General features: G+C 39.8%; 1 protein-coding gene across 2 annotated transcripts; it reads right to left on the bottom strand.

The window, feature by feature from the left end:
• Positions 1–11099, bottom strand: LOC149323681 (peroxiredoxin-like 2C). Of its 2 annotated transcripts, XM_089491035.1 has the most exons (6): positions 10851–11099; positions 7489–7557; positions 6458–6511; positions 4597–4702; positions 3947–4078; positions 1–2349 (listed from the first exon to the last, which is right to left on the bottom strand). In XM_089491035.1, exons 1-6 carry the CDS (start codon positions 11028–11030, stop codon positions 2222–2224), a joined length of 669 nt encoding a protein of 222 aa, XP_089347161.1. In that variant the 5' UTR covers positions 11031–11099; the 3' UTR covers positions 1–2221. The 2 variants fall into 2 exon arrangements, with proteins under 2 accessions (XP_089347161.1, XP_089347167.1); XM_089491041.1 differs by lacking the exon at positions 6458–6511.

The raw sequence follows: 11099 nt of genomic DNA on the forward strand, positions 1-11099 counted from the left end.
TAAGCATATTGATGTTTATTTTAATACATTTTTTAAAAAATTAATTATTTTTTCCAAATTCTATACAAAAGGCATACGTCTGACATGTTAGCAACCTCCTTCTTGTGGACTCCCCTTTTCCCTCCCTTCCTGAGCACACAAACCCTTATTGCTTATTCTCTTTCCTTCCTTCTGGCATAAGTTTGCCATCTGCTGGATATCCAAATACTGTCATTTCATTTTCTATGTAGACATCAGTGTTTTACAGCAAATCTGACAAGCACACTTGTGCTAAAGTCTTACAGAAAAACCCAAAAGGTATCTAGTGACATCTTGAAAATTAATATATACAATATTGTGACATAGTACATCATATTACTGAATGAATAAATGGGATACCTGGACACAGCTTGGGGGGAGAGAGAAGATGATCACCTATCACTGTTGCTATGAATGTTCACTGATCATGAGTGCCACACAACATACATATATGTGATGACCTCTGCAATATGCTAACTAGGTATATATTTCAGTTTATACAGAGATACTGCAGAACCATGGCCCCATTCTACATTCTCTTATTTATAGTTCTGGGTGTGGGTTACATGCCTATGCAAACTTTGTAGCTGGAGAGAATGGGCCCTGGTTACTCTGGTGGATAACTTACATCAGAAAGACTGGAGGCAGTGTGACAAATGCAAATGGGCCTGGAGCTATCAGTGGGTTTTGATACCACTGATCATGGCAACAAAAACCACACTTTCTGACTCATAGAAATAAATAGCACCCAGCCATCCAAGTCACAGAAGGCTCATTTAGTACATAAATAGGGCCACATCATTTTGTCACACATGATGGAAAATCTCACAGTTGCTTTTTCCTTTGCAAACTACTTCCCTTTTTTATCCCTTGAACAACCATTTGCTATTCTGCTTCATGATGTTCAAAGCTGCTACCTGAGGCAGCTGCTTCATACTGGTTTATGACAATGCTGGCCCTGCATGGTATTTTTCTGGATCAGTTCTCTCAGGCATAATGTTCCAATGAATCAGTTCCTATTACATTTGTTCCAGGCCTGAGGCAAGCACTGTTCTATGCCATGGTATTTGTGCTGTGAAATTCTTCAGGGATCCCTATGCCTTCTGCTGAGTCAAATAACATAGAGATTCAAGCATCTATTTCTCTTTTCTACCAAATTTGCAAAGGTACCTGAAGCTGATCATGGACTGAATGAGAACTAATAAATGGAAATTCAGTACAGGCAAGAAGGAGGCAACATAGGAAAGTAATTCAGCTAATCAGAGAGGTGAACGTCAGTCAGTTCTGTATGAAGATGCATGTTAAGTTATCAAATTCTCAGTTTCAGGTGTTGGCTGATCCAACCCTTTTGCATGATGCTCAAATGACATCTGTTGTTTACCTGCTGGCAGGTCCCATTTCAATAGGGCAATGAATCTACTTTGGTCTAAATCTTAAAGGAGCTTTCCAAAGTGCTGAACCTGATCTGCCCTCTGTAACTTTGGGCTAAAATGCAGAGTAGATTCACCACCCATTCCACTGACATGAGATCCACCACCTATTATCATATAGATCACTTTTTAGCATATGTTGCTGATACAATTGTAGCCTCTCATACACAACGACAGCCTACAAGTTCATGTTCTCAATCAGAGGTGGGCAACTTTTGTCATTTGGGGACCATTTTTACCTTCTCCTAGACATATGCAGCACATGACCCTGCGAGTCCTCCCCCATTACTGCATCACTGCTATAACCATCTGATTGTGACTTGCATTACACACAGTGAAACTTTAGATTTTTATTTACATCTGTAGATAATTATTTTATCAAGCCATGAAGAATAACTTTCTCAAATATTTCTCAATAATTAAAAAAGGCTATATTACAATCAAAATGCTGTCAACAAATTGTATCTTCGACTCTGTTTATGAGAAGCAATATTTACAGCATGATCCTATATGTCTACTCAGAAGAAAGAATGAGTCCAGTGGGACTTTATCCTAGATGAGTAGGTATAAGATTGCAGCCTTAATCACTATTTCCTTGCATATCATGTTAAGCATGAAGTTATTTTTTCATACGCGGTTCACCAGTCTAACTGAACAGCCAAGGACCTTCCATTTAACAAAGTTACAGTAACTTCATCCTGTGTGGTTGTATGTAATAGACTTTTGATGTGCACCGTTTGACTTTTTGACGCGTTTTTTCTAGTTCTGAAAAATCATATGTCAATAATCTGAGATCTTTGGGTGAAGTCTACCATTTGAACTCCAGCAATCTGCAAAAGAGTGTTAATTGGGACATGATCCAACCTGTTCTTGTCCAAATGCACAAAGTGGATTTCATTACCTGGAAGAAATTACAAACCAACACCATTAATGCCGATCTCTGTTAAATATTGCTTCATCATCACCACTATGGTGTTTAGACATTGTGTTCAGGTGTCCTAGGTGGAGCATTTAGACTTGGGAGAGGCTGGTACACATAATATCCTGTTTTCCAGGTGCACAATACCTTATATAGCAAGCAAGTCTATTTTACAATTATGTTTAGGGTAGGAAGAGAGACATTGTTTCTGCACTGAGACAATAGCCCAGTCTATCATAAACACTAAGGTTTCTCTGGCAGGATTTCCTGGAACCCTAGGATTCCTTGAGGGGTTCTGTCAGAGACCATGATAAAAGGAAAACAATAAACATTTTTGAGCCACAGATATAATAATTTTTATACAGGGGTTTGCTGAGACTTATAATTTTTACATGGAGGCATATTCTGAGACCTGTAAACTGTTTCAAGGGTTCAAGCAGGGTAAAAGGGTTGAGAAAGGCTGCTGTGTACACTCAGCCTGGGAGGAGAGAATGTACATAAAATGAGAAAATCCCTCAAAGGTGCTAAAATAGTAGCTGTGTTTCCAGTATCTACAGAAATACCAACAACCCCACCACCCCAAACTAGAGTTGTGCCAGCAAAAATATTGAGGGGACTAAGGGGTCACAATGGATCATCTACCCCATCAATGGCAGCTGCTATGAGTTGACAGCTGCAGTCAAGTTTTTTTTTTAAACTAATAATATGAGAACAATTGCAATCTATCTGACAGGTTTGTGAGTAGAGCTTTGAAGAGGGAGGTTGGAATCCAAAGAATCTTAACTATGGATGAGAAATATGTCCAGGCACACACAACAGATCCTTATGCTCAGATTCCTGTTGGTGATGTATGCCATCATAAGTGCTCCTACACCAGTGGTTGCGGTTTCTAGTATGTGGTGCATAATCACATTTTGATTATTGTTGTACAAAAAAGCAGAGTAGTTTTTGCTCTTAAAAAGGTGCTTCTGTAAGTACATAAGGGTTTTGCACACTTCTAGAGGCTTCCCAGAGCACTGATTGGACCCAAACAAGGTACATACTACCTATGCACCTTGTTTTATTCAAATGCATCAGTGCCTTGTTTAAAGATGAAAACTGTACTTTTTGCCTTGCAGAGCAGGCAGTAATGGCAAGGAGGACTTTGGGATTCCACAAAAAAACCTGGGAAGCATGTGCTGCACAGAACCATTCTACACACATTATGTCACAAAACCATCAGAAATTACATTTTAACACCAGCAGAGAGGGTCAGGAATGCCCCCCCCCCCCAAATGCCACTGCACTTCAAATGATAGCCGATGGGTAATACATAACCAATGAAAACAATTTCTCTGAAGTTGTACAATGAGATTTTTTGGCCTTTTCCTAAAGTTTAACCACTAATATCACTGCTGATTTCAACAGGAAATTGAATTAAATTCTACCCCATCTTAACTGGTGAAAAATACAGAATCTCTTTGCAGCTTTTGTTGACATACGACATCTTTTCACAGAGAACCTTCAACTATGGCCAAGTGAGAGAAGACATGGTATAACATAACCAAGGATAAAGCTCATTTTAAACAAATAGTCTTACCTGGACCCAAAATCAAAGTACCCCCCTGCTGTGCAGGATCACCTTGAAAATCAAATGCAGGGCTAACCATCGCTCGCCACATGCTCTTAATGCTTCCTGACAGAAAGTTGGATTTAACATGGGGGCTTTTCACTAAAATATTATGACACAGAAAAGGAAACATATTTGGCATGAGAACCTATGCTTGTAGATTTTATAAGCACACTTAAGCTGAAATCCACTGTATAGCTACTTGCATGTTGAAAGTGACAGACAACTGCAAGCAAATATAACTAAGGTTAGGCTATTTGAGTATCGAAACAGAGATCTTGTGAAACATTTCTGTATATTTTAGCACTGCATGATGATGATAATGTTTGGCATATGGGAATATGCAGTCAGGTTTGGCTGCCAATTGATTGTTGATGGAAGATATTGGCAGTTTTCTTCAATCCTGATAACTGACAGCAAGGAGAAAAAAAGAAATCTGTGAGAGAGATAGCAGATGTATGCAGTATTAAGATATAAAGTGATGTCAACAATACAGTTGTATATCTAAAGTTTCATTCGTGTGTGTATATGTAGAGAAAGAATATGAATAGGAAATAATTTGTCATAGTACTCTCCTAGCAATGCTGTTTCTGATATTTACAGTATGAAGCACCACCTACCTGAAGCAACAGATGCCTCCCCTCTTTTCATGCCAAGTATTTTATAAATTTCCCTTTCAGGATCCACATATATTTCATGAGAATAACCAGTCAAGTTGCAAAATGGCTGCACAAGACACACATACATTGTTATAAGTTTCCTGGGAAACTAAGCCTACAGTCTAATGCATGTTTACCATGGAATAAGTACCACATGTTTAAGATGCAGCTGCATGGTTATAGCCCTAAGCAAGTCATGGTTGAAATTAATTCTTACTAAAATGATTAGGGGTCATTTCCAAGCCAATATATTGAAGATAAGGGTATGATTCTGATTTTGAGATGGGCAAGTTCTGCATTTACAGCAGTTCTCAAAGACTTGAAGTGTGTATATTCAACTGATGTTTCTGCTGCAATTGGTGGGACTCTTTACCCCTTTGACACTTTGAAGAAAACCCAGAGAGCACCAACTGCACTTACTTGCGTTTTAGTAATAATATTCTAGACCAAGAGAAATAGTCTTCCTCTGTTCCTCCCAACACTTTTTCCTGCATCTTTCTATTCATTTGTTTATTTAAAGTGCAACACTATATTCGCCGCTGGGAATAAATCCCACTGAATTTACTTCTACTTACCTCTGATTAGACATGGAACACACTGTTATGCATTAAGAAAAAGGACAGAAGGCAGTTTTAATTTACAAGATTATCATGGCAAGATGCAGTGGGGGGTGGGTGGGGATGTCCATGAAGAAAAGTTTATGCCAAATAAAACCTTTCATTTTTTGCCATGGGACTGTTTGTTGTTTTTGCTGCAACAGTCTAATACAGAAACCCAATTGCAACATCAGTAAGTAAAAATCAATTGCAACATCAGTAAGCAGCAAAAGGTTAACTACAAGCCATCTACAGATATTAAAAAACATTTAAGGCATGGGAAAACAGGTTTAAGTCTGCCTAGTGCTTCAATGACACTAAAGAAAGCATGGACACTAAAGAAAGCAGGCATACAAAACTGTGGAAAGAGTTTTGAGTGTAACAATTGTAAAGGCCCTCTTTTTGGTAGCTACCTACTAAAACTCCAAAGGTTTGGGCACTCAGAGCAAGAACTCTGGAGCAAATCTATGCTGCTCTTCTCCAAAGTGTCCTTTCACACTACATGGTTACGAGACTAAGCTTTCACTTTCACTTGTACGACATCATCTTATGCAACCCTGAGACTTGGAGTTTAGAAAGGAATATTTAGAATTCTCAGCCACAAAGCTCTATTGCCTCTCCAAATTACAAATCCCAGGATTTCACGGGAAATTGCCAAGACAGTTAAAGTGGAGTCATAGTACTGTAAATGTGTAGTGTGAAAGGGTTCCACGTGTGAATATTATTTAGACATGCTAGAAACATTGCCATGGCCCACAGCTCCCCTAGAGCACCAGGGTTATCTCCCCCCCAAGTGGCTTTCCCACTTCTGGTGGGACTTGAGAAATGGCAGTTTTGTGTTCAAATGAAGCACAGAGCCATCTAAACCCCTTCCAAAAAGTGCATTTCAGGGCACTTTCAGTTTGGAGTTTTCCATGTTTTTGCACATGTCTAGGCCAGGTGTGTTCCACAATGGGTGATGGGTTGCAATACTGGTTCCTAGTCCATCTGAAATTGCCTATCCCTATTCACATCCTCTCCTGGCTCTCACTATTGTGAGGAAAAAAATAAAAAATCAACAAAGTGTGCATGCTTATGTGTACACACACACCCTGAGAAAGAAGGAGAGCTGGATTTAGAATACATCAGCAGAATAAATCTATCTCTGTTTGTACTTTATTTATTTTTACCATTTATATACCACAAGAAAATTTTCAATTTATATTAAAATACATATGTCTACTCACTTTAATATGGTCATATGATGATTGTCCAATAACTATAAGTCTGACATTTGCATCCTGAAGTAAAACCAAACAAACACATAAAGGATATACAAATCAAAAGTGTTGCAAACAGCCTGATCACTATGTCCACACAAGGTGCTAAAGTTTGACTTCACAACTATTGTGACCTTTAGTATTGCAAAACAAGATGATATGCTAGCAATTTATAATTAAGTTCCAATAGTGTTGGCAGCTGATATATCAGTATAACTATTTGGGGGTTGTAGGACCACTTCTTTATTGTTATTGATCAAATGGTTCTTTTTCGGTATAAATTATTTATCATGGCAAGAGATGATTCTGGGGCTGTCAGACACTCCTTACTCTATGCCAGAGAGTATAAGCCCTCTGGAATGTATTTGAGCTTTTCTGAGGTTCTACCAAGTCAGACATTTTATACAGAAATATGATCTGGTGGGAAATGGCATGCTAGATATCTGAGGATCTATCCAGTTAAACATGAAGAGTCTTGTCACTAGAAGGGTGGCTATAATGTTAAGAAATGGCTGCAACAATTATAAACACAAAGACTATGTGAGTTGTATCTACATGGTGGAAGCACGACTTGCACTGATGAAAAGACAAATCTGCCCTGTTTTTGCTTTTCTGTTGTGCCAGTTACACTGTAAGCCTACAGGCAGACACTGTCTTATTTTTTTTTAAAGTATCCATAAAACACCTAGCACATTTTAGCAGTCTGAATGAATAATAATAATAATTCATTCTCTGAATGAATGAGTGAATAATGAAAGTAGTACATGTTCCGGCCAGCCAGAGACGAACTACTGATTGACCTGATGTTAAATTCTTAAACCTCTAGAATCTACAAGTGTGTTCAGTTAATAGCTAATATTAAAAAGAAAGTCAGAGAGCACACAGTAGAACACATTCACAGCATGCTTTTTAGAGTGACCGCAGACATCTGTAAAAGCACTTAACTATCTTGTGATACTCTGAAATATTGGGCTTAAAAACACACATACACACCTTACCTCTAAAAATTTCTTGGGAATTTTGCCCAGGTCTTCCACATATTCCTTACAAGTGTAACACAAAAAGTGCTGGAATAAAACCATTGGAGATATCAGATTATATGCACTGCCATAAAATCATTCCCATTTTTAAAAATGAATAAAAAAGTGTATACAGTAAAAGGAGACAGTAGATGAGATGACTGGGGTTAAATCAATGTAGAAGGCTCAGAAATCTCTTTGCGCTGGAGGCCACAACTGGGGGTTTGGATGCTATTTATTTCAGTGGTTTAGGGCCATTCTTTTTTAAAGCTCAAGCCATCAGAAATCAACAAAAGGGGGGGGGGGGGAAGAGATGTATTCTCTTTCTCTATGTGGGTGTGTGAGGATCAAAAATATGTGTTTTGTGGGAATAAGGCAGGTAATCCAGAAAGTGGTTACAATATATGTATTGGAAGAGAGTGAAAGAATGGCAAAATGCCATCCATCTGAAATACCAGAATGAACAGAATTGACATCTGAAATATCAGAATCAACACCAGTGGAGGTCCTTGTGATGTAAAAGAGGCAACTCCTATGATCAGTGGAGCAGTCTTATAGTGGTGGCAACCTACATCTTCAATAAAAGAGCTGGCAGGTCAGTGGCATTTCATTTCCTGATTTCAGGACCAAAGTCTGACACCAAGAGGAGGTGCTTGTGATATAAAAGAGGCAACTCCTGTGATCTTAAGGTTGGGAGTCTTTGTTGTGTCATACAAGCAGGACAAGGAACGACTTTCATGTTGTGGCTGACCCAGTTTCTGAATTCCCTTCTGAAAGAATGCCCTTTTTGCAGACAAATATATATATATTAGTGGCATCACTATGGTTGGTGTCATCTGGCGTGGTAACTCATGGTGTCACCCCCCCCCCCCCACCATTGACTTCCTCCCATTTGACACTATATAGAATCCTTAGTAATGCTTTTCTGCACTAACGTTACTCGTAAATTGTAATTCCCATATACCACTGAATGTAATGCTAATAGTTGTGACATAAACAACTAGCAAAATTAAAATTATACCTTCAGATTAGAATATCATATGGATTTACATATACATAGTGAAGATTTGGTTAAAATGTGATGTTTTTAAAGAAAATGTAAAAAGAATGAAAAATAAAATGTTGGGAGGAAAAATTAAATTTTAATTCAAAAAAATTATGATGTTTCTCCTTTCTCATCCCACTGAGCTTCACCCCACTCCCACCATCTCTTAAAGCATTTTAAAGGGAAGCAGATTAAAGTCACAGCCTGTTTCGGCCGAAAGGTAAGTGTTCGAGGAGAAGTGGTGTCACCCCCTCCCTTTAGGGTGTCACCTGGTGCGGTTTGCATCCCCCACATCCCCTAGTGACACCACTGATATGTATATAAGTTTATTTACAAAGTGCTGCAAATTTACACAGCACTGTACACACAATCAATTAAAAATGAATAAAATAAAATAAACTACCAGTGGCATACATTCTAGGTCAAACAATAGAAGTTAAAACATATTAAGACATACTAAAATTCAAAGCAATAAAATATAACAAACAGGTTAAAGGTTTTGAGAACTGAATATTTTTAAAGGAAAGGTTTCTAAGAGGATGCTATACTGCATCATTTTAAAACTACTTTTTAATATATTTATTGTATGTAGCTTTAATGGTTAGAGTTGTTAATAGTTTGAGTCTATTTTAATGTTGATCTTTTGCATTTTTAATATGGCATTTGTTTCAATTTGTATGCTCATTCTCGGTTTTGGGGAAAAGGTAGAGCATAAATAAATATGATGAGGAAGGGGGCATCTACATTGTATAAATAATGTAGTTTGGTACCACTTTGTAGCTCTATCGTGTGCATCTTCTTTTACAAGGTTTTTAGTCAGTTCCGACAAAGAGTGCAGGTGCCTCACAAAAATGCAAATCTCAGGAGTCTGTAGGATGGAGCCATGACAGATAAAGTGGTGCCAAATTGCATTATTTCTACAGTGTAGATGCACTCAAAGAAGATGATGATAGTAATGATATTGTCAGGAAGGTCAGAACTGCTTCTGGGTCAATTGATACTGGAAGAGGGCAGCACTGGAATTTTTTCTCATATTGGGACTGACTGGCATGCTTTGCCTGCCTAGACCACCTAAAGTTTCCCTGATGCAAAACATGAAGCTTTCTTAGAAATTCAGTGTTCTCTACCTACATAGGAGCCTGTGGCTTCACAAAGGAAGGAGACATGCTGGATTCCAAGGAAACATCTTCCTAGAATTGCAGACGGACACTAAATTTCCTTGACTTTGAAATCTACCAATGACTGCATGGCCAAAAAAGGGAGCGGTGCCAGCCTGCAGATAGCCCTCCCTACCATCTGAACTAAGACTAGAAACAGCAAAATGCAGGCCTATAACTGACACCTTCCATTTCTTTCTCCTCTTTGCCTGATGAAGAAGCCAGTGTGACTTTGAAAGCTTGCAACATGTAATTATGCAACCTAATGCAGCCAAGGAAGACCAGACTGGCTGCGGTTACCCAGAGGGCCTTTTCATCTGCCGCTCCTAAACTATGGAATGGCTTGTTGGAAGAGGTCCGTAACATCACCAATCTTGACAGCTTTTAAAAGGCTGTGGAGACAGATCTCTTCTGGCTGGCCTTCCCTGAATGATCCTCCCAGTTCACCAATACGGATTGCCCTAGAAGTCTTGCTCAGCTACGTCTGTTTTAACTGATTTTAATTGGCATTTTATAACTGTGAGGGTTTTTGTTTAGTTCTAAACAGGGGAAGAAGGGGATGATATAAATTCCAAGTGTGTCTGCGTTTTGTATTTTACGATATGTCCCTGTGTTGTAACCTGCCTCGATCCTTTTGGGACAGGCGGGATATAAATGGATATACTGTACTGTAAGTAAATATTATTATTAGGTATTTTGGTGGGTTTTTTGGGGCTAGGTGGCCATGTTCTAGAAGAGTTTATTCCTGACGTTTCACCAGCATCTGTGGCTGGCATCCATAGTTTTTGTGGGGCTACGTGTACATGTTCTAGAAAAGTTATTTATTCCTGACGTTTCGCCAGCATCTGTGGCTGGCGTCTTCAGAGAATACTCAGAGAATAATAATAATAACAATAATAATAGTAATAATAGGCTGTCCCAATAAAGGGATGCTAGTTGGCCTGTTACCCCATGAACTGGGGTTGACTCCAGGGCAACACCCTCTTCTTGCCTCCCTGGGGAGGAGGGCCATTGGCAATGCAGGCTGCCCCCATCCCAGCCTGAGCCTTGGGCAGGGAAAGGAGGAGGCTCAGGGCCTTGGGAAGGCCAGGCCAGGCCCCTAGCAGCCCCAGGCCCTTCCAGTGGCGCCTCTCTCTCACCCTGACGAAGACCAGCACCGCCTTCTGGGCGGCGAAGAGGCTCCCCAAGGGCTGCTTCCTCCCGGCTGCGTCCAGCACCAGGCGCAGGGAGGCCTCCTGGAGCTCCTGGGGAGGCTCTCCCTTTGGGGCCCCCGCAGGCCAGCAGCTGCTGGAGCCCCCGACCTGCCGGGTGACGGCCATGCTGCAGGGGCTAAGGAAGAGGAGCCCGCCCTCGCTGCTCCCCTGCTCTCTTCCAGTTCCAGGCCAAGG

Source organism: Sceloporus occidentalis, unplaced genomic scaffold, assembly GCF_023333645.1.
Source record: "Sceloporus occidentalis isolate IW3139 unplaced genomic scaffold, rSceOcc1.0.p SCAF_1, whole genome shotgun sequence".
Lineage (NCBI taxonomy): Eukaryota > Metazoa > Chordata > Lepidosauria > Squamata > Phrynosomatidae > Sceloporus > Sceloporus occidentalis.

Bases quoted from the DNA above. Each gene is read 5' to 3' on its own strand.
- LOC149323681 (XM_089491035.1), bottom strand. From the start codon at position 11,030: ATGGCCGTCACCCGGCAGGTCGGGGGCTCCAGCAGCTGCTGGCCTGCG. The intron at 7,558-10,850 runs GTGAGAGAGAGG...GTTTTATTCCAG, and splicing joins CGGTGCTGGTCTTCGTCAGG to CACTTTTTGTGTTACACTTG. The intron at 2,350-3,946 runs GTAAGACTATTT...AATTTCTTCCAG, and splicing joins TACTTTGATTTTGGGTCCAG to GTAATGAAATCCACTTTGTG.